Source organism: Periophthalmus magnuspinnatus, chromosome 17, assembly GCF_009829125.3.
Source record: "Periophthalmus magnuspinnatus isolate fPerMag1 chromosome 17, fPerMag1.2.pri, whole genome shotgun sequence".
In the NCBI taxonomy this organism is placed as follows: domain Eukaryota; kingdom Metazoa; phylum Chordata; class Actinopteri; order Gobiiformes; family Gobiidae; genus Periophthalmus; species Periophthalmus magnuspinnatus.
Window position 1 is genome coordinate 13,282,636 of NC_047142.1, and position 23,833 is coordinate 13,306,468.

A 23,833-nucleotide genomic window follows, 5' to 3' on the forward strand; every position below is an offset into this window, starting at 1 on the left:
CAAAACATTATTTTAAAACATGTAAAATAAGTTATGTCATTAGTCCTAGCCATTTTCCCAAAAGAATCCTAAGCCATAGACACAAGAATACAAGACATTTATTTATTTTCTATTAAAAAATAACATCTTCCAAAATATTGCACTGGATAATAGTTACGTTTACTGACAAGGTTTAAACGGTGGTCAACATTGAACCACTACTGGACGAATGAGGAATTACACCGTCTCATGTACTGACAGTGTATAGCCACTAGAGGGCAGTAGTCCCATAGCAAAATTCAGTAAAAAAAAGAAAAAAAAGAATAATATTTATAAAAAACAACAACAATAACAACAAAGGTTTTTGCAGTAAACATACGTCATGTAAATAGATAAACAATGTACATTAAATAATAAATGAATTTTATATTTTACTTTTGATATAGCTGTAAGTACTTTACAATAAGGTGAGTTTTAACAATATTTTATTGTAATATTCATCTATCCATCCATGCATTAAGTTTCTTCTAGGGTGAGTTGTGGAGGCAATATGATTATAAATATTATATAAGCATTCATCAGAGTCATTCAGATTGTTTCAGTGCTTGCAACTCAACTTTGACCCAAGCAGCTAATGTTTTTAGTCTCATTTAAACTGCTCCACTGCAGTTCAGTGCATCTGTATAGGGGCTGTATTACTTTTACTTGTTTTCCATGAATGTATTATCTAAACTGGAAAACATACAAAGACTATCTATCTAAAAGTAGTTCAAAATACTAAACTAATGCTTTCTGTAATAAAAGATCTATCCACACACTCGCTCCTCCTGTTGGTCATGTTTTAGATGGTTAGGTAGGGATACACCAATCCAATACTGGTATCGGATATTGGTGCTGATACTGAAAAATTTGCTTGAATGTCGGTTTCCAAATATTGGTTCAGCTGATACACTGGTTGGGCATTTACTTTGATGTAAAAATACTTTTTACTGGTCGTATCTGGCCCAAAAAGTCTCATAATGTTTGAACTTTTATTTATGCAGTTGTTCTGTAATTACTTGAGCTACATAAAACATTTGGATCAGGTTTGTCTTATTTTATGTTTGTTCAAAAGAAATGAATGTTATTTTTAATCTCTGCACTGGTATCGTTTAATATCGGGTATCGGCAGATGCTTAAAAATATAGTATCAAAATCGGTATCGGAACTGAAAAGTTGGATCGATGCATCCTCAGGTACAGATTAAGTACAAAAGTAAAAGTACTGTACAGTAAAATAGGTATTTTACTAAAGTACATTTGAAAGTGCATGCTTTTTACTTTTACTTGACTACATTTAAGAGCAAGTACAGTACTTTCACTTTTTTTTAAGTATTTTTTCTGATTAATTTGAGCCCTGCTGAAATGGTTTATTTTTAACACATTCATAGTTTGAGGAACAAAATACAAAAAAAAAAAAAGTCTCTGTTTCTTATCAAAATCACTACATTTGACACTTTAATCTCAGATTTCAAAATCTGTCCAAAATATTTTTACTTTTTACTGTATACTTTCACTTAAGTAGATTTTTCCATGTAATATTTTTACTTGAGTGCATTTTTTGCTCCTATATCTGTATTTTACTTAAGTAACAAAATTGAGTACTTCTTCCACCACTGGAGTAACCAATGACAGTGAAGTATGAACTTTAAGAACAAGCCTTTTTACCTCCTACATGAAAACAAACAAAATCACCAAGTGTATCTGAAATCTGAAAAATGTGCCCTAGATTCTAAGAAAAACAAAATGATTTTTGGCCATATTTCCCATCCCAAATCTGGCGTCCGTTTGGTTGACCTGCATGTGTGCTCAGGCCTCCTCCAGCGGGGCGTTGTTGTAGCAGCCCATGGGCACGGAGCGTAAAATATCCTCGATGTTCTTGATGTCCTTCAGGATGGTGGATATGTCCCGATCCAGGCTCATCAGGTAGCGTCTGTGGGCCTGCTCCTTGTTCTGCAGCTGCTCCAGGCGGGGCACCAGATTCAGGTTGATGTTCCTCTGAGCGGCCCCCAGGGACGCCTCCACACTCTCCAGTCGGGACAGGTCCACGGGTTCGGACACATCTGAGGAAAAGACAGAGGGTTAGTGCTAGACAGTGGCTCAAGAGGGATGGAAGTGTTGAAGTATCACTGTTTGTCATGGTAATGTGTAAACTTATGTTGCTGTTGCTGCTTTATGTGATCCTCAGAATCACACATAGTCTGTGTCTATAAATGGACATAACTAACCTGCTAGCCGCCGCGTTTCAAATAGGAAATGATCATGGGCATGTTTCTGACTCCATCGACTATTGAAAAAACATTGTCTCTCTGTCTGTAACTGCTGCTGTCAGGCTCCACATTTTGACCTTAAAATGTTCATATTAACCCATTTTACATGATCCTGTTATATTTCACTTTTTTGTCCCTAAATCAAGATATGAACATTAATATCAGACAAATGAGGCGCCTTCTTCCTGGTGCTTCTGTACAGTAAAAGTGTGTGGACTTAAAGGAGACATATTCTTTTTTTTGGTAATTAGTATTAAACTATCACACATGTAGATCATTGTTTTACATTCTCTTGTAATGTCTGTTTCTGTTTTTTTCAATATTTGTGCATGAGCTTGGAGTATGAATTATTCAAAGAATCAGGGTTAGTCAAACATGCTTGAGGGAAAAACTAGCTCTAAATTTTGCATTGTATGTCCCCTTTAAAATCACAGAAAAGCAATTTCTGGATTAGCACCTAATGATATCATGCAATGAGATCACTTTTTTTTTCATTTGTACCAAAATGACGATGCAGTGTCGCAGAATCCTATGCGTATCACCATATACAATTAAATATTGTTCAAACATGCACAAATAACTCCAAATACAACTTCAGAGGGGAAATGAGAAACAACTATAACATGCTTAAAAACTATGCAAAGTCGATTTAGAATAGTTCTGTTTTAACATTTTCATTTTAACGTGGCTCAAACACTCACTCAGGCCGTTGATCATGTTGAGGACGTCTCGTAGCGTCTTCCTCACTGCGTCCCCACTCTTCTGGGTGTTTTCTAGCGCTACCTGAGCATCCTTCGCTCCCTGTCAGAACAACGCTCCATTAGACCCCTCTGTCCCCCTGACCCAAATGTGAAGAAGGTGTGGATGTTCTGGAGACGTTTACCTGAGCGGCCTCCCGGTTCAGCGTCCTCGCCTCATCTAGCTCCTTCTTCACCTCTCCTGCTGTGGAGGAGGAACCCGCCAGGAGCTGCTCAGCCTGGGTACGGAGGAGCGAAGCCTTGTCCAGAAGTCCAGAGGTGGGAGGGACTGAACTCCAAATGTTCTGAGTAAGAACAAGGCATTACTTTAATAGATGTAATTATATTAAAGTGCTTATACCTGATTTTTCCATGTATTTGAGTAAAATGTGTCTTGCCTCAGTACAGATACATTGTATAAACAGCTCTTCAGGTCAAAGGTACGTGCACTGTCTGCATCTGCTTCCAATAATCAGGAAGTGCAGAAGTGCAGATTAACATGCTAGTTGTTGTTAATAAAAATCTTGTCTCTGAGAGTTGTGAGGTGCTTGTAAACTCTTGCTTATGAACAATTAGGATGCTCAGAATGCATAAGATAAATAAGGAATACAGGTTAAATTGGACTAGTTCTGTTTTTTCACGTTTTTTTAGGACAGTACTGTGTAATCTTTTACCATCTGCTTTTCTCAGTGGATATGTTGTTTCTAAGATGTTCCACAGTATGGCATAAAAGTTCTTTGTCTTCATGGAGAGAAGTAGCTAATGTCACCAGGCCAAGTTACAGATCAGATCTGAGGAAAGGCAATCCCGCTCAAGAATGCATAGTATTTTTTTCAAGGTATTTTCTACCAATGACACATCTGTAATTGAATAAATCCTCGACAGATATGGTTAATGCCATACTGTGAAACATCTCCATGGAGACGAGCCGTAGGTGGAGTTACGCAGACTTCCAGAAACCAGAAAAGTTACACCGTGCATCTTTAAAGTAGTCAAAATATTCACTGCGCTGGGGTGGACAGACAGAGATGTGGCTGCAAATCTGTACCAACAACCTGTCCTTCAACCACTCCCAATCACTCACTGACTCACACAGCACAAATGCACAAAGATGGATCCAAAATGTCTTCCTCAAGGACATAATAGTACAGTAGTATGAACTAGCTCGAGTGGTATTCTTACATAGTTCCAATAATCGCATTTCAGAACTTCCTACAGAGAACTATTTACAGAGTTAGCAGGTTTTATGCAGGAATACTTTTCTAGCAGCATACTTTTACTCCTACTTGAGTAATGTTTTTACTGAATTAACTTACCACAGTGAGTCTGCAAGTAACAAATGTTTTGTGTTGACAATACAAAATGATTTGAACATTTGTGTTTCTTGCAACGCTCCTTCAGATATGATTTAGTTTGTCTCATTTTTGTGTCTGTCCTTTGAAAATACCAGATATTTTGTGCATTATTCAATATTTAGTCCTTAAAATTGCATTAACTTCAAATTAAAAATCAGTTGTTTCATCTTTACACTTACCCTTTAAGGTACTTGTACTTGAGCAGCAGTTTTCCAAAATATTTTTTTTACTCTTACTTTAGTAATTTCTTGAACAAATACTTTGTACTTCTACTTGAGTAATATTATTCAGAAGCAACATTACTCTACCACCCCTGGATATTTTCTTGTTTGTGGAGGGAATTATGGCCTTTGTTTCGATTTAATTGCGATTAATCTTCCAGTCCTACTTTCAACTCACCTTGAGCTCATCCACATAAAGGTTTGAGTATATTTATGACTGCACAGTTCCAGTTTATAAATATGAAAACATGTTTATACTGCGAGGCGCTGTAATTACACGGTACAATACTGTATTCAGCGGTGATGGTTCTCGAGTGTTTACCCACGACCGGCAGTGATACATCTGACAGTGAAAGAAAGACCTTCTACTTGAGACATTCAAATATGGACATCGCACACACATTATGATAGGACAAATACTGTGTTTACTGTCGGTAGTCAGTGTTCAACGGCCCTCTTTAATAATGGCTCTGCAGTTATCAAAATTTTGTGTTCATTGGGATAACATGTGGGTAAAATAAGTGAGTTACATTCACTTATTTTTCTTGAGTAATTATTATTCACAATTTACATCATTTTTGAGTAAAGGTTTAGAGGACTGTCTCTTGAGTTGTGATAGTTTGTCATGTTACCTGTACTCTGTCCATCGCGTCTTTCAGCTGGTCGCGTGTCTCTCCGGCCAGATTCAACTGGTCCGAGACCCCGTCCATCAGGGCCAGAGTGGCGACATTGTCTCTCTTTGCGGATTGGACGGTGGCGTCGATGGCGGGCAGTCGACCAATGGCAGCGTCCGATAGGGCTTTGGCTTGATCCATCTGCTGCTCAAACCCTGGGGAAGGACGTTTATCAATAATGTGAGTAAAACCTCAACTTCAAAATTTGATAATGGCGCTGTACCTGATGTTTACCGTCTTAAAAACATGAACGACAGAATTAGCTCATTTTAAACAGTTTGCAGTGGTCCAAATTATTATTCACAGTGTTGAGTTTATAAGCGCTTTTCATAACTCTAGACTAGAGCAGATCATCACGGTAAACCTAACAATAACTAGCATGCTATTTCCTTATCAGACACTGAAAAGCTTTATAATTATATGGTCTCTAAGTCCACTTACAGTAAGGAAGTATGTATTTAACAAGCAAACCCTGCATATTCAGGCTAAGTTCTTCTCTCAAACAGAAAACACTCTGTTCCACCTTGTGATGTCATGTGGTAATACAGGAAGTGCTCCACTGTGTTTTTAGATGCCAAACACCTTCATTAAAATCATTTGGATGATTTCAGTCATGGAATTGCTAATCTCTACTACTCTAATCTACTAAAACCACCATTTCATGACATCACAAGTTGGAACCGAGCATTTTGAGTTTTGGAGATGTAGACAGACTAATAATAAATGGTTACTCAAACATGTGTGAATGAAACAAAACGCAACTCCGGGTACGTTTTTGATGAGGTAAGAGCGTTATAACATGGCTGAAATAGTCACTTTTGCGTAAAATATAGGACTTTTAAATGGATGTTAGTGCATTGAAAAGTCTGTTTCTTTACCTTTGAGCGTGTTGAGTGAGTCCTGCAGCTGGTCAGTGTTGCTGTTGATCCTCCTCAGTGCGTCCTCTGTGTCCAACTTGGCCTGGTCCACTCTGCTCACCAGTCCATCAAAAGTCTGCAATGACATAACTATTATTCACTGCAATTACATGAAAAAATGTTTTAAATGTATGAGTCTTTTTAAAATTATGTTTTGTTACAATTTCTTCTTTTTAATAGTTTTTACATTTATTTTTGCAGTTTATTTATGTATTTACTTATTTTATATGAGAGACTGAGCTACTGTAACCATTTCACTTGCATAGTTTCTATTTTATTATTATTACTGAATTATTTTGTTACTATTTATTAAATATTATTTGCTTAACATAACCCAATCAGGTGCAATCACAGTTATGCTATAAAGAAATCAATTTGTATAATCTCAAATATGGCTTCCAACGTAGAAATCATTTAATAGTGTATTGCGCCTGAACCTGTGTTGCCAGAGCCTTAACCTGCAGAGAGAGGCACTGAACCTGGCAACCCAAATGAGAAATTCATGTGAGGCTCATTCTACTTTCTGATTGGATAATTGTCTTGAGAACCAAAACAGCAAATTATAACATGAATAAATAGCAGATCAATGTTGTGTAATTAAGAATAAAACAGCATTAAAATTGTTATCAGTAAAAGCTATATACGCTATATATCGCTACACTGTTCTTTTAAACATGAACGTAAAACCAAAATAAAACAAAATAAAATAAGAAGTCAGTGTCTGGTCACCTCTTGGGCAATCTTCCCTGCGTCCAGTAGCTTTTTGGCTCTGGCCTGCTCTTGGTCCATTGTCGCTCTAAGTGTATCGAGATCCTTCAGGCTCCCATCTGCATCTGTCTTTAGGACGTCCAACTTGGACAACATGTCATCCACCTGGAGAAGGGAGGAGGGAGAACGAGGGAGGGAGAGAGGGTAGGGGAGAGTGGGGCGCAGAGACAGAGGGGAGAGAAGAAGGGAGAGGAGACAGAGAGAAAGGGAAAGAGAAAAGTCAAATAGAATGATTTAGATTTGATCATGATTGAGACTGCACCATTTCAAACGTTTGGCGTTGTCAAAATAAAATAAACAAGTCAGGTATAAAAACTAATAATACTGAAATTAAATCCTCAGGTATTGATACTACGAAAGAACTTAGACTTTTCCACGTAGTATGGCTGTGCGGCAAAATGAAATAAAGTATTGCAATGTCAATTATCCATGAGGTTCAGAATGATGAGAAATTAGGATCGTTGACCTAGTGATTAACAATTTAACAAAAAATAACAAATAAAACAATAACAAAATATTGTATCTTTTGAATGGCAAAATAGCCTGAACATGTTGCATATACCAGGAAGTTGAAATCCATGGGCTATCGAGAGTAAAAATGTTCAGACTTCTCAGTAAAAGCCTAATCAAACACTACCTTAAATGGTGCAGGCAGCTGCTTCTCTGTCTTCAGGATGTCCTGCAGGAGAGTGGCGGCCTTCTTGCTCTGGTCTCTAGCATTAGAGCTGATCTGAGGAGCCTGTGTTTCCAGGGTCTTCACCTCAGAAGAGATCTGGTCAAACCTGAGCACATATCACACATTCATCTATGAAGTCACTTTTTTCCCCTTTTTTCCTACTTTGGAAGAACGATATTTAGTCTATAAAAGCATAATTATTTAAATTTATGACCTCTGTTAATTCTGTCAAGCAAATTCATCATAGTTTTTGCCAATTTATATACAGAGATGGGAAGAATACTTTGAAAATGTATTTAGTTACAGACTACCAAATACCTACAAAAAAAGTATTTTGTAACGTATTGCACTATATGGGCCAGTCAGAGTACTGTATTCTGAATACTCTGAATGCTTTTACACCGTGTTGCATTATATAATATCATAAAAAAACATGTCATGTAATTACAAACGACTTCAATTTTGTTGTTATGCATTAATTTATGTCCAACTAGAGATGAAAATCACACATACACACACAGCAAGTGCTGCGTTTTCTTTTCTTCTGACTAATACTGTGCAATTCAAAGCCAAAATTGTGTGCTCAAGTACTGCAAAGTATTCCGTTGCGTTTAGAATACAGACAGAATTCTGAACACTTCCAAATGAAAGAGTTACTGTACCTTAAGAGAGGTACAGTACTGACTTAACTTTAAAAACAATTAGCTAAAACAAAGTGGGTTGAAAGTTGAACACTGATTGGAGTCTGTCTGTAAATGTGATGTCCACAGTTTGACTCACGAGTTCTGGAGGTTCTGGGTGATCTTCTGGACATTCCCCTCTCGGTCCAGCATGGTCTGGAGCAGGGCCGCACTCTGCTCTGAGTCCTTCAGAGCTCCAGAAGAATCCTCTGCAATGGATGAGGCGTCTGACTGGTGACTGTGGGAGAGAGGAGGAGATATTAAGAGGACAATAACAAGGACCAAAGCAAACCCAGGGCTAAACCAGAGCTAAACTCGGAGTAAACTGGGACTAAACTGGGAATAACCCAGAACTAACACAAGACTAAGTGATCAGTAAGAGGACAACAGGAGGACAACAGACCAGGGTTAAACCAGGACTAAACTGCTTCAAAATCAGGACTGAACAAGGACAAAACCAGGACTAAAACAGACCACGGTTAAACCAGTATTAGACTAAAACAAAACCGGGGATGGAAAAGGACCAAACCGGAGGTTAACAAGAAGTAAACAGGTCTAAACTAGGACTAAACCAAGACTATACTGGACCAAAGCCATGCCAAGGGAGTATCCCAGTTTAAAGTTGAGTGGTGTTGAGTGGTGTTGAGTGGTGTACTCACATCTGGAGCAGGTCCAGAGCCTTCTGGAGCAGAGGGGAGAATGGGTTTGTTTCCGAGGGAGAGTCTGAGGGGTAGTCTGAGGGAGAGTCTGAAGAGTAGTCTGAGGGAGAGTCCGCCTGAGGGCGCTCCTGAGGACACACAGGGGACACAACTGTGTTAACAACACTCAAAGTACTGTCATTATTCAGTCACTCCACACTCAGTGGTGGTAATTTACTTATGTAGCCAGCATTTCCATAAACGCTGGCTACATAAGCTAAATGTTTACTAAAGAGGTAAGAACCTGCGCCCATCATGCGTGAGTAGCAGAGTGGTTAGCCTTGGACAAACATAAAAACATCAGAAGTGTTATTGTCATACCACAGCTGTGAGTTTGCTCTGGGCCTGCTGGAGTAGCCTCTTCATATCCACTATCATGTCCTCTATGGTGTCCACTTTATCTCCATATGTCTCCTGTCTGTCCTGGACATCCTGCACACTGAGGGACACTCGGGACAGGTCCTGTCCCAGGCTCTGCTGCTCTGTGCCCAGGGAGGTCAGACGCTTGTCCAGACGCCTCTCTGCATCTGTGTGAAGGAGGTTTAGATGAGTTATTTTTGTTGACGTTCTTTTTGTGATATTTTAATGCCTTTGTTGAATGATCAAAGGGACAGTAAGTTTTTTTTACTTTAAAGTTCATAAACACAACCTACTTGTGTCACCAGATACGAGGCATGTTCAAAATAAGATGTCTACTTAAACCCCAGCACCTACAACCAATAATTGATGAGTGCTAGTGCAGCCTCTGCAGCTCAGTAAGTGAATTCTGGAGGTTCTGAGCTTTTACATGGGGCCTGTTCATATATTGAGAATGAGAAAAACGTGTATGTGTCTCTATCTGCAGATTAAGACACTGGTATCATAGGTTCAATTGTGATTGTAATATTTAAAAACATATTTAGTGCCTTTAACAGAGCACAAAAGTTGGTCTAGCAAAAGATTCAAAACAGATCTGGACTACAGATGGACTTTGTACCTTTCGCTAACTGGTGGTCGTCCTGCAGTTCCTCTAACTGCCTTTGGGCGGATCGGAGCGCTGCCTCCATGGCCTCAGCATGAGCCAGGCCCTGGTTTGGACCAGAGAACAGGGACTGGAGCTCCTGCACTTTCAGTGCAAACTGATACAACTGAAAAACATGTTCAAACAGCATTCAACATTTAGCTTTTCCTCACTATATTTACACAATTTTTACACAATATGCACACAAGACTAAAATAAATCAATACATACAATCAATGCATAATAGAGTTCACCAAAATGTAACTTTTTAAAGTCAGTTTACATTGTTTAAAAGCATTTTGTTGAAGAGGAGGTATTATGCAAAATCGACTTTTTTGAGCTTTGTACCATGTTATCATGTTCCCTCATCAAAAACACGCCTGAAGAGGTTTTAGATGTCATCCATGCATGTGTGAGTATTTTAGCGACATCTCTTGGGCCCTACTTGAACAGTTAGTTGTATGATCCTGTACAAGGCTCTGCAAACAAGCCTACATCACCCATGGTCCCACATGACAATTATCCATAACACAAAAACATGACACAAAACTGTACACAACAACTTGACAAACCAGGTGCAATGTGCAGTAGTTTCATTAGTGGGATGCACACTGATCATGTTGTGATAACATGTTGAAGGGGGAGTGATTTGTATGAGTGATAATATGTTGTTTTTGGCAAATATAGCATTTTCAAAACAACAAAAGATAACATGGTGACCTAAATGTATTGTGTGTTAGCATTAATACCCCATAGAAATGTAGTAGTCCCTCTTATATATATATATCTTTTTAATAGAGCAAAAATGTTTGTGCATTTAGACAGCTTCATTCTTCATGCTTTCATTTAGGGTTTTTTTTCAGCAAAAAACTATGACAAAAACTGTAATAATAATATGCCACAGCTACAGTGAGGCTGCCAATCTCTCTGACCACCACAAGCATTCACACACACCACATTCATACTAGGCAATGTGGGTGAAGGGTAATGTTTAAGGACACAACAACAATTTCCAATAGAGCCACTGCTGACCCACTGTGGCACCTGGTATTCTCCATGTTCTTCCATCCAAATACTAACCAGGCACATCTCTGCTTCGTTTCTCAGATCTGATGAGATTGGGCACTGACAAAACTAAGACTAAGTAGTAAATGAGAGTGGCATTCGTACCCGTGCAGTGACAGGGCTGAAGCAGGACGGGCACTCAGAGTTGGTACACTTCGGCCCCTCAAACCCAGGTCTGCACACACAGGTCCCAGAGGAGTCACACTGAGGGGAGACTGCCCCCTGTCGGTCACAGGCACAAGCTGCACAGACAACATAAAAACATGTCAGTGATTTACAACCTACTGTAAGTATGCGATATATTTGATAATAGTTTATGCCAATGTAAGGTTTTTGTCTGCAGTGGGAGAAACTTTTCACAGAGGGTCGATTGAACATATACATTGCAATCATTGTGAGCACGTTCCTGTCAACATCCACCATTGACTGCACAAATCTAAGAGACCGAAATTAGCATGAGTAAGACACAGGAGCCTTGAGCCACTATATGGAGAGATGTAATGTGCACTTATTTTATAGAAGTAATGAATAATATTCCTACAGATGGTACTCACGCTGACATGGAGCAGGGAAGCCGTCTCCTCGCACTGTCTCCCTATAAAAGCCCTCTGCACACTCTGTACAACCAGGACCTGAGCAGAGGAGGAGATTTTAAACATTAGAACACAAATATCAGTTAGTGAAAAGTCAGTATCCTTGTACAATACCCAGACTAATTGTGGTATCTACCCTAACTACACCAGGTCTAGTATTTAAGTGAGACACTGTAGGGGAATAGACTTGACAAACCTGATGCAGTATTTCATTAGCGGGATGGATGAGAGAGCAAAGGAAGGAGGGACTCAGTGTCAAAAATGAAACAGAAACTTATAAAACATGTTACTATATTGTTTTCGGCAAGTATAGCATTTTCAAAAAAATAAAAGGTAACATGGTGATCTAAATAAGTTATGTGTTAGTAGGTAATAAACCATAGAAGTAAAATACGCCTTCTTTAAAAGGCAAATACATCTATTTGAAACTTCTTCTGTAGTTTACAAATGAATAAAAGTATGAGGAAATGCATTGAATGTGTAGAAATGTTCAAAGGTTCACATATTTGGGACATATAAATCTGAAAAATGGACAGAACCAGGTTTAAATTTGTGAGAAATTCTGATATCTCATTTAGTCTCATTTAGTAAACTAGATATCACTGAAATAATAACAAAAAAAAAGGTCAAACTGTGGTGTACCATACAATGCACCATTCAAATTAATGGACGCCAGATGATTAAAGGCTCTGTACCTCATTTTTAATATCTTAAAAATGTTAAAAACAGATCTAGCCCAATTTAAACAGTTTGCACTGGCCCAAAGTTATTACTCTCTTAACTTATGCATTAGAGAATCCTAATTATTCACCATGATTAGTTTAGTGCTTTCCACAACTTTCAGAGACCAGAGCACAGTTTACCATTGTTCACTGGTAAAACTAACAAGCATGCTAACAGTGCTTTCTAATTAAATAAAGATAGTATATAGCGGAAATATTTTGACCTCAAAAGCACCTTACAGAATACATGACTGGGTGCATGGCCTTTAAATTAAATAACAAAACATATTTAGGTGCAGACTGAACAATGTAGTTATTTCAACATGAATCCTTATATGCTAAGAGACCAAACTGACCACAAACTTGCCTGTCTTGCCTTAAAGCACCTATGAAAAGTTAAACTAGAAATTTTCTAAAACACAGTTAAGATTTATACAATTTTTAAATATAAAAAAAATTCCCAATTTGGCAATTTGTTATAATTATATTTTTACTTCCTTAATTAGCCCACCAAAAAAGGTAAAAAGTGACAATCATAAAAACCTCTCACATGCACTTTAAGCCGAGCAGTACCTGAGTATCCGGTGGAGCAGCCCTGGTTGTTGTCGTCAGAGGACAGACACTCTCCGGTCTGAGCATCACAGCTGCCTTTGGGACACTGGCACGGCTCACAGGCACTGAAGGCCCCGCGGCTGGGCTCCGAGCGCCTGTACCCGGCTGCACAGCGCTCACACTGTGCCCCCTCCATACCAGGGGGGCATCGGCAGCTCCGCACCCACCCTGCAGGCACTGCACCCAGGCCGGGACGGGCAGACACCAGGGTCACATTATCCAGGTACCCCCGACCTGTGGGGCAAACAGTCAATCAAGATATGCAAGCCAAAAACAAGCCAGACCAAAATGACATTTCATTTTACTAAGGTTTTAAACAGGAAGCATTTAATCAGATCTGACTCAGTTCAAATGTTTGCAGCAGGTTCCTCTTCTGAAGAAAAGACCAGATAACATCCACAACAAGGTGCCATAGACACCACAACCCCTACACACACATCAGCCAAAAACAGTCTGTGTGCTTTTAAAAATGGCCATCAGGGCTGTTATGGACTGGATTTAAAATTGTAGGGGTAAGGTCTAATTATATGGCTTCAATGTATTTCTCCCTTCAGTGTTGGCAGAGCCACTTACAATACAATTACACAATACAATATCAAGGTCAAAGTGTTTGAGAAAACACAAAGAACATTTTAAATCCACCAGTGCACAGAATGCTCAGTGCTCCTCACCGTTGTGTCCGAAGGTGGCCCTGATCTTGATGGCCGTCAGGTTCTGCAGCAGAGTCTGGAAGGAGAAGGAGCTGAGCTGAGGACTCCAGAGACTCTCCTCCAGCCTGGGTCAAACCAGAACAACACAGGAATCACAGGAGAGCAGAGCAAATATATATGTTAAAAAATAACAACACTTCAGTTCTGTAAAAGAATCCAGTTTTGTATTTTGTGAAATTATACTTGTTAAACATTTAAAACAATTTTTTTCCATGTTCTAATGGAAAAATGACAAAGCAACTGTCATTAGCATTTTATTGACAACAGCAATTCCCCTTATTGTTGCCAGCAGAGGGCGTAGACCGAGCATTCTTTGTGAAAACAGATGCTAATTTCTGAGCTACTGTTTTAAAATGTCAAATACCAGTACTATAATTTACAAAAACACACTCTTAAAAGCCATGCTAGTGCTAACCTTATACTAATTGAGTTGTAATTCTTCATTACTCTTACCTGAAAGTGTAATGTATCTTCTGTCCACAGGGGACGCTGTGTCTCATGTCTCCTAACGAAGTAGATACACTAAGGCCCGCCCCCTCGAGGATGATGTCGCTGAGTGATGGGTGTCTCACTCCTCTGTCCAAACGCAGAGAGAAGGACATGTTCTGTCCATAACTGTTCAACTGGTCACCAAGGAAACGGGCTGAGAGGCAAAAGACAGTCAAGTTGAGACTTTGTGACTGGACATGGTGAATATGTATATGAGTATCTGAGTTTATTGTTGCACCAAACTTTAACAGTATTGTACTTAGAGAATAAAATAAACCTGGTGTAAATTCAACCCAGAAGATTGCATCTCATCCTCTTTCTTCTGAAGGGCAATACCAATGATTGTTGTTCTAAAGTGATACCAAGTAATACTATGGCAGATATACTGATAATTCCACCACCACAGCAGCACAGTTTAGGAAACCATCTGACCTGGTGCATAAAGATAGACAGGCTGGCTGTTGGAGGAGATGACCTCAACATCTCCGTGTCTCGGTGACCAGCGGAAGTACACATTCCTCGGGGTGAGTCCGTCCAATGTGGCAGCCCTCCAGCCGTCCAGACCTGCCCATAGAAGATCAGGTGAGAACATGACAGTAGATACAAATAATGAAACGTGTTCTCGAGTTTGGAATACAAACTTTAAATACAGAACAGCCAGTCACAATCACATACTGAATTATTGACTTTATTTAACCAGGATAGTCCCACTGAGATTAAGAGTCTCTTTTTCAGGGGACTGCAGACCACAAAAGGGAGGAGTCTAATGTGCATGTTTTTAGTGGGAGGGGAAAACAGAGCACCTGGAGGAAACCTACACAGGCACAGGGAGAACATGCAAACTCCAGACAGAAACTAATAATAATTTCAAATGGATAGGGGATCAACTGTTTCATTTGCCATATTAATCTTATGTCTTAAAGTCCTTCTACAACAATTACATCTTTTTGAATAATACGACATGATGTGTGTACCGTCAGAGAAGGTGGAGCTGATGTTGTAGACGTGGTATCCCGGCTGTACGGAGCACTCAGAGCTGTGACCGAAGCAGAAGCAAGAAGGACTCCAACTCCCAGAATCCTGTCTTTGCTGACGACTGCAGGGGGCGACATGCAAACAGAGGACAGGTAAGCTTTATCACGTACTGGTAATTATAACAAAAATATGTCAAATGAATCCATATTCCATTATGTGACTATACTGTGTTCTGGAGATTAAAATGGGAACGTTGGTCAATGCTAAACAAGGTAATTTTGACTCAACACTAGAACTTCCAGCACTTAAATTTTGAAGTGTAATTTCTCTGACTTGACTTTTGGTGTTCCTATAACCTGACTGTATCTGTATGTATTTTGTTCTATGATATGGTTTATGATATGGTCAGAAACATCTCAGAATGAATGTGAGAAGTTATATAGATGTCTCGAAACCCTCCAGCAGAACCTCCACAACATCTACAAGAACTTTTACAAGAACAACAGTAGAGCAAGAACCCAAACATGTATTTATGTCCCAACTGCTGCCCATGTCCAAACTGGAAATAAAATGTTAAACTTCACCAAAATTGTCAGATTAGGGAAAACAAGATACAATTTTTAGTCTTAAGTATAATTATGTTCTAACCTGGCATATGCACTATAAATCTGAATTTCCATCTGAGTCTTTTCAAGCAAATTTATCAAACCTTTCGACAGAACCTTCTCCAGAACATTCACTAAGGACCTTCATTCCTAGAAGCCCCATCAAACAATCTAAATTTTGTGTTTATCCTCCAAAAGGGCTATTCAATTTGCAGCTCATATCAACCACAATGGAATAAAAAATTGCATACATCATAGAGATACATGTAGAACACCTCCCAGCATCAGAAACTCTACCAGCTTCTCCGCCTAAACCTTCACATAGATCCACCAATACATCGTCCATCAGTAAAACTACCATCACCTTCTCCTACCACCACTTTCACCAGAACAAAAAGAAGAAGAAACCTCCCATACCCCTTCACCACATTGTCCACCACTGTCTGCACCATAACTTCTGTGTGTCAGAAAAAAAGTTTGGAGTCCACCAGACCTGCGTGTGCACCCGTCTGCTCCGATCTTCTGTCCATCTTCACAGAGCTCACACTTGTCTCCAGTGAATCCCTGTTTACAGCTACAATGACCCCTGCTGTCACACTGAGAGCTCACAGAACCTGAGGAGGACAAAAGCATTTACACCCCAGAACGAAGGACATCACAAATCTATCAATTTAAAAAGACAGCTCAATATTTACGACAGAAGTGTATGGAGATCCACAGTCATGCCATGATCTGATCTGTTCGTTTAATAGTGTGATTTTCTTTTATTCAAAATGTATTGAATCCCCTTCAAAGATACTGTGCAATAAGTCAAAAAATCTTGTTCTACTAATAAATCTAAACTAATTGCCAAGTCAAGTCAAAAATAAAATAGGGATAGATTTTACCATTGCTCTACCAGTGCATCTTGTGTTATTTTAATATTAGGCCTACATATATCAGTGTAAAAAACAACCAAACATGATGACAAAAGGCTTCGTTTACAGCAGTAGACAGCTCGGTCTGGTCTCTAGGGACAGTTTTCGCAGCCATTTCTGCTCCATTCTATCCCTATGAGAGTTCACCTGAGGACACTGTTTAGAAAGGTGCATCTTCATGTGTCGGCGGTAATGCGAATTTTTGAGGCTAATTGCTACTTTACAGCTGATGTCATCAACATTCCCTGGGGGTGTGAAGTTAACTGTAGGCACTGCTCTGTCTGAAGTTCTGACAGACTTTTAATTTGAGATTTGTTTTAACACAATCTAACCATAAAGAACAGTCTAAGCTGGAACTGAAAGAGGTGAGCTGAATTGTGCTGTTAAACAAGTCCTTAACGTCAAATAACATTACAGTCACAAGCTAGCATTAGCATTAGCATTAGCCAACACCTAAACATGACTCGTCTTGATCACAGACTCCTGAAAATGTGTTGTTTGAATCAATTTTTTCTTAAGTTTTCAGACTATCTTAACACAAAATTGACAGTGTTTGCTAATATGTGCATTGCATTTCCATGGTAACGTCTGAACATTCCACCACAGAGATGCATGTAGAACATCCTCAGTGTGATGTCATTGCAAAGCATCAATAAATATTTAAATAATGAAGCAGAACTCACAGGAACTAGCCGTCTACCTTTGTGCACAGAGTCAATTCTAACTTTTCAGGAACAGTGTGGAGATACATACCTGCTGGGTGGCAGAAGCAAGGTGAGCAGCTCCTCTGGTTCTCCTGGAGGTAGAAACCTGCTCGACAGCGCTCACAGTTGCGGCCCTCTGTATTGCCTTGACAGTTCACACAGCGCAGTCCTAAGGCATCACGCAGGCAGTACTGAGAGTGCCCCCTGCAGTCACACCGCAATGCTGCAACAACAGGGACAAGTTTTAGTAGTAGTTTGATAAGAGTGCTCATTTATATAGGTCAAAAGTTACGATATTAGAGGTCAGAGTAAAGTTTTCTGGTTCCTATTCAGGTCTTGTTTCTTTGAAGGACCATGCACGCTCATATTGATCAGACTCCATTTAGCATTTTTTTCAGACAATCTTAAAACCTTTTTGACAGTGTTTGCTGATATGTGCATTATGTCACCTTGGAAAATGCTGAACATTCCACCACAGACATACATGCAGAACCCCCCAAGCATTATGAATATACAATCTATGTATTCACCTCAGTCTATATACCCTCCTCTGGCAACGGTGGTGTTTTGTTGGGCTTTGTTACCTTTGTTTTTCCACTGTTATTTGAAGTTATAGAACACAAAATACCAATTACAGAGGAGTGAATGAAATGTACTTTTTGTTTTGATTGTGGCTGCCGGTCTCCTGTGCTGACCTGCTGTATTTGTGGTGGGAGGGGCAATGCAGGCAGAGGCAGGTGGGGCTCAGAGAGGGGGTAGAGGCTGAGTGCTGGTGTGGATGGTGTGCTGAGAGCAGAGATGGTGCAGGGTGAACCTATGGGTGATGAGGGGGGTTGATAGGTGCTAGGTGGGGCTGTCCCTGGGTGTGTCTGGAGGAATGTGTTGTTAGCTGTCATGACATAATGATGATGATTAGACAGACATGGTTTAGTCATGTTTCCGTCCATGTCCATCTGCTGTTAGTGAAGGGAAAATAAAATTGCTTTTCACAATCTACACCAGCGATGTCATATGCACGCCATTAATTAAGAAAAAGGCTTGTTGTTGAAAAAAAAACCCAACAACAAACAACTAAATAATATCTCAATAATGACAGTTTTATCTAGGCCTATTGAAAGTAATTTATTTTATCAAATGACATTAAGAATTTCCATTATCTTTAAAACAGAATGAGTTAGAAGCCTATAAGTTTAAGTTTAATATAAAATAAATACTGGCTTCAGAAACTAGTCAGAGAGAGAGAGGTCTGTGCTTTTAAGCATCTTTGCGGTTCACTATACATGCAGAATGAGATCTCTTACTATAAATTTCAATAGTTAGTCTTTGACGCCTTTTGGTGTCTACATTTATTTATTTTCATCTTGCGCATCAGCAGCCTCATTTAAGTAACTGCACATTGTGGAGAATCTACAGGTTTGACGTTTCTCTTTAAAGGTAAATACAGTGTCCATCAGGGACAAAGTGCGACAGAGCCTCGGCCTCAGCTCCAACTGGCTTTAGAGGTGTGGTCAGAGGTGAAAGTGAGTGAGCTAACACTTTTTTATTTTAGTTGTCAATTAAAATGATCATTGAAGTCTGTTTTATATCTTTATCCGCATTTATAATGAGGACAGAGAAGGTGAGCTCTTCTAGTTTCACTGGGCAAAGTTTTAGGCGTATGTGTGCCCAATAAGGCTCTGGAGCCTTGTAAATATTATTTGCTATTTAGTGTTTGCAACTGTCTGTGCCTAATGTTTGGTTGACTTTCTTTCACAAACAGCTCATAAATTACATGAATGAACCCACTGCAGCGTATCTCCACCACAGCAGCAGAACTATCAGCCTCCTCAGCCTCTCCATCTCTAACACTTGTAGTAATGCATTCACATTTAACACATCTGTAAATACATTTGTACATTTTGTCAACATTCTATATGGTCCTCAGCCTGACTATACTGGTAAAGAGGACAAATATTTTGAAAAATGCAATACACTTTGTTGTTATGAATGATTCTAATAGCTTAGTCTTGAAGATGCCCACGTGTCAGATGCCCTCCCATTCTCCTATATCTTTGTGTCAGATGCCCTTCCATCCTCCTATCTATATCACATGCCCTCCCATACTCCTGTAACCCCGTGTCTCAGATGCCCTCCCATCTTTTTATAAGTGTTGTGTCAGATGCCCTCCTATCCCTTTATATTCTGTCATGTCAGATGCCTCTCCATCCTTATCCATCCTTGTGTGTCAGATGCCCTCACATAATGTAATAGCTATCCATATACATACATGCAAACTACAATAATAGTTTTGAAACCGCAGTACTCACAGTGAGAGGAGTAGGTGGCCTGGGTGCCACAGATCAAGGCTAGCACTCCGCACAGGTACACTAAAGATAGTCCCATGGTCCGAATCAGGTAGGCTTCAGGACTAGGACCCAAATGAAGAGACAGTCCTGGTGCACAGTCTTTAGTACGGCCCCACTCCTGCCCTGCTCCTGTCCGACTCCCCCTCTGCTACAGGTCCCGACAGGAGCAGTGACGCCCTGTTTACACTGCACAATGCGTCACGCCTAGTTAACCCTTAGACCCAGAGTCAGTGCTTGAAGATATCATCATGCTTTAAAGGACTACTGTGGAATATATAATATAAGAGCAGATGACATTTTATAATAACTACATTTTTATATATATATATAATAAACCATCACTAAAGACTTAATTTATAGTAAACAAATTGTTTATTAAGAAAGATCCAGGATTAGATTAGTAACCATTTAATCAATACCCTAACTCCAGTAAGTAGTTAGTGAGGCTGAATCATTAACTATTTGGTCATTCTGAATTAAGGCTAATGTTTTATAACGTAAAAATGTGTTGTGTGCCTTGTCTTTAATGTAAATAAGATAACTTGGAATGCATATTGAAAAGAGCAAAATAAAATCTCAAAGCTCTAAACCAGGACTGCATCAGTACTAAACTAGGATTCAATCAGGACACCAGGACTAGTACACGACTATACCAGGACTACAGCAGGACTAAACCAGGTCTAAACCAGGTCTAAATTATGTCTAAACAAGGACTAAACCAGCCCGAAACAAGGTCTAAACTCTAAACCAGGCCTAAACCAGACCTAAACCAGGACTGAGCCAAGTCTAAACCAGGAGTAAACCAGGTCTAAACTTTGTCTAAAGTAGCCCTACAGCAGCCCTAAACCAAGTCTAAATTCTAAACCACACCTAAATGATGCCCTAACCAGGCCTAAACCAGGCCTAAACCAAGTCTAAACAAAGACTAAACTAGGACTGCAGGCTGTGTGGATCAGGATGAAGCATGCACAGCTCACAGACCGCAGACTGGGTGACACAGGTAAAAGAGTATCCTACGGCGACGGCCGCTCCCTGTTCTCCCTCACACTATCCTGTACCTGAGGGCTCTGAGTCACATGACGCACCTGACACGCCCTGCACGCGCTCAGTCTGTGGCCAGGAAGTAGAGCAGGCCACTCCTCAAACAGCAGCGGCAGAGCACAGTGACTGCAGAAGCTGTCAGCGTGTGGGGAAATAGTACAATGACTACATTTTGGATAAGTCTGGTGGACAGTTTACTAATATTTTGGTGGTAAGAATCCAGCAAGACACACTCAGTCCCTCTTGCATTAAAGGAACTCTATGTTGCTTGCACTTTCTTCCAACTCCATATCGTAGCTAAATTAAAACCAATTGTCTCACAAAGACTTGGAAACAATTATCCATCTATTTATAACCACCAGCTTAGAGTACTGCAAATCTTTATACGTAGATTAGACAACACCAAACACCAGCACCGGCAGATTACAGCTTGTCCAAAATGTGGTGGTCAGGCTTTTAACAGGTACTAAAAAAGAGACCACATCACCCCAGTTTTAGCTCAACTCCATTGGCTGCCAGTCAAGTTTACAATTGATTTTACACTTTTAGTATTTGTTTTTAAAAGTTCTCAATAAGTACTCAGTTATCTCAATTATTTGTCTGATCTCCTGGCTCCTTACTCAGCCTCAGGTCCTCAGGTCAACCTTAGATCAACCTCCCAGCACTTAGTGACTGTGCCTCCATCATTGTTTCATTCATACGTTTGAGTAAGTCTTTTATTATTTTTCTGGCTACATCTCCAAAGCTCAAAATGCTCTGTTCCGCCTTGTGATGTCCTGAAGCGATAGTTTTCAGGTTAACAGCTCCTTTTATCTTTAGTTCAGTAGAGATTGGCAATTTCAGGTCTGAAGTTATCCAAATGATGATAGTAAATGTGTATGGAGTTTATTAACTCAATGGAGCACATCACAAGGTGGAACAGAGCATTTTCCATTTTAAGAAGAACCAAATATGCAGGGTTTGTGTGTTAAACATGTGTGCATGAAACAAAAACACAACTCCAGGTATGTTTTTGATATGGAAAAACTCATCAGAAAATAAAGTAGAATGGGCCCTTTAAATGCTCACCTCTCTGATCTGGCTTTTAACTAGTGTCTTGATGTCAAATGTCTGCTTATTGTTTCCATATCTATGCACTGTATTTGATTATGTTTTGCTTTATGTTTGTGAAGGGCTTTGGTATGAGGCACATAAACATCCCTACTGTTTGTACTTACAGTGTGAAGTATTTGTTTGAACGTTCCTATCATTGGTTATGATTGCCTTCAGCAATCCAAACTCGCCATCAATGTTATGAGAACAATGTTACCCTAAGGTATCAATACCCACCGTGCACTGTTCCCTCTAAGCTGCGCGCGTGCGTAATTGCGCACTGCTGACACGGTCTCCGCGCACAGAAAATCTGTGCTGCGCACAAAAAAATCGAACCGGAATTGAAAATAAAATAAACACACAGCAATTCATTCTGCGCTATTTTTCAGTGTGAGTCAGTGAGTGTGACCGGGGACGAGCTGCTCCAGACAATTATGTGATTCACATACGTATTGGCGCAGCTTATCGACGTCATTGACAGGCTCCTCATGTCCCGCTATTGTTTGAGCCCTGCTGAAAAGGTTGAGGGTTTATTTTTAACACGTTCATAATTTGAGCAAACAAAAATATACAAATAAAAACAACTAGATGGAGTCGTTCTTATTGAACAAAATTCAGCACAAATCTTTATTAATCAAAATCAATACATTTGAAGACTTACAGGACCTCAACATATGCGCAAAATGACTTCTTACTCTTTAAGTATATCTTGAACAGGTACTTTCTTTGCTCCTATATGTGGACTTTTACTTAACAAAACTGAGCGTTTCATCCTCTCCTGGTTATAGATGACGCAAAGACGCGCGCGTGGTGACGTCAGTGCGCACCTGCGTCCTCTTGTTGCCAAGTGCGTGTTTCAAACACTCCCGTATCCCTGCAAATTTTGCAAACCTCGGCTGCGACAAAAATCTGCATTTGTTGACTTCATTTGACGATTTCTTCGGAAAGGAGACCTAACTTTGGACTCAGACTTCACCCAGACGTCTACTGACCGCCTCCTGACTCGGAATAGAGACGTTTGTGAGGAAAACAGGTGAGGTTTGTCACTTTTCATGTTCACGTTATGGGGTTTTACACAGAATACAACCAATATATCAAAATGGCATTTTAACAAAACCCAGATCAAGCTTACAGTGAGTTTATTCAAAGAAATGTGTGCCCTTCTGTGTTTGATTTCCTTTTCATACAAAATGAAAACGATTAGTCTGTGTGTACAGGCCACAGGCAGAGGCTGTAGTGCTCAGTAGTCAAATACAGCAGATAATAATACTGTATTTACTTGAGTAATTATTTATGTATCTTTACAACAACTTGAGTAATTTAGTTTTAATGTAAAACGTACTTGGCCTACTCATAAATTGAATTCACTTTTGGGCTAATCCATTCTCAGTGCAGTGGCTATAATGCACATGTACTGTTACCATGGCTACATACACTGTTAGCTTGGTACATACACTGTTAGCTTGGTACATACACTGTTAGCTTGGTACATACACTGTTAGCTTGGTACATACACTGTTAGCTTGGTACATACACTGTTAGCTTGGTACATACACTGTTAGCTTGGTACATACACTGTTAGCTATCAGCAGATGAACGCACTTGGCTAATTTTGGGAGAGGGCCTGACCCCGTGAGTCACAGCTCTAATCCTCTTATCTATTCACTGTATGGTACTATTATTCCTGATTTATATTTATTTATTATCCTGATCATATTTATTCCATTCTGGGGCATGTATCTGCGCCACTTTCACCTGGGCCTACTGGAGCAAAGAGCAGTAGTCTGGATGAAAGTGGACTAGAAGCAGTTAGTAGTGACAGTAATCCTGTGATAACTAAATGTAATCTTAGTTTGCTTAAAAAAAACAAAAACTGCTAAATCGTTATAGATCATATTTTACAGGCTGTTATAGATGACGCAATAGCACAACTCACTAATGAGCTGCATC

The 23,833-nt window shown here is 39.6% G+C and overlaps 1 protein-coding gene across 1 annotated transcript; it reads right to left on the reverse strand.

Annotated features, from left to right (window-relative positions):
* Positions 1-80: 80 nt before the first annotated feature.
* On the reverse strand, positions 81-19,888 carry lamc2 (laminin, gamma 2). The gene is made up of 21 exons (XM_055228642.1): positions 19,712-19,888; positions 17,455-17,628; positions 16,278-16,398; positions 15,179-15,300; positions 14,637-14,768; positions 14,169-14,358; positions 13,677-13,780; positions 12,967-13,239; positions 11,633-11,710; positions 11,184-11,320; positions 9,990-10,140; positions 9,335-9,540; positions 8,975-9,102; positions 8,416-8,553; positions 7,597-7,741; positions 6,921-7,064; positions 6,153-6,267; positions 5,233-5,429; positions 3,171-3,329; positions 2,989-3,088; positions 81-2,080 (listed from the first exon to the last, which is right to left on the reverse strand). Exons 1-21 carry the CDS (start codon positions 19,785-19,787, stop codon positions 1,827-1,829), a joined length of 3,144 nt encoding a protein of 1,047 aa, XP_055084617.1. The 5' UTR covers positions 19,788-19,888; the 3' UTR covers positions 81-1,826.
* Between the last annotated feature and the right edge of the window lie 3,945 nt (positions 19,889-23,833).

Bases quoted from the DNA above. Each gene is read 5' to 3' on its own strand.
- lamc2 (XM_055228642.1), bottom strand. From the start codon at position 19,787: ATGGGACTATCTTTAGTGTACCTGTGCGGAGTGCTAGCCTTGATCTGT. The intron at 13,240-13,676 runs GTGAGGAGCACT...TTTGCCCCACAG, and splicing joins GGCCACCTTCGGACACAACG to GTCGGGGGTACCTGGATAAT. The intron at 11,321-11,632 runs GTGAGTACCATC...TTGTCTGTGCAG, and splicing joins CTTCCCTGCTCCATGTCAGC to CTTGTGCCTGTGACCGACAG.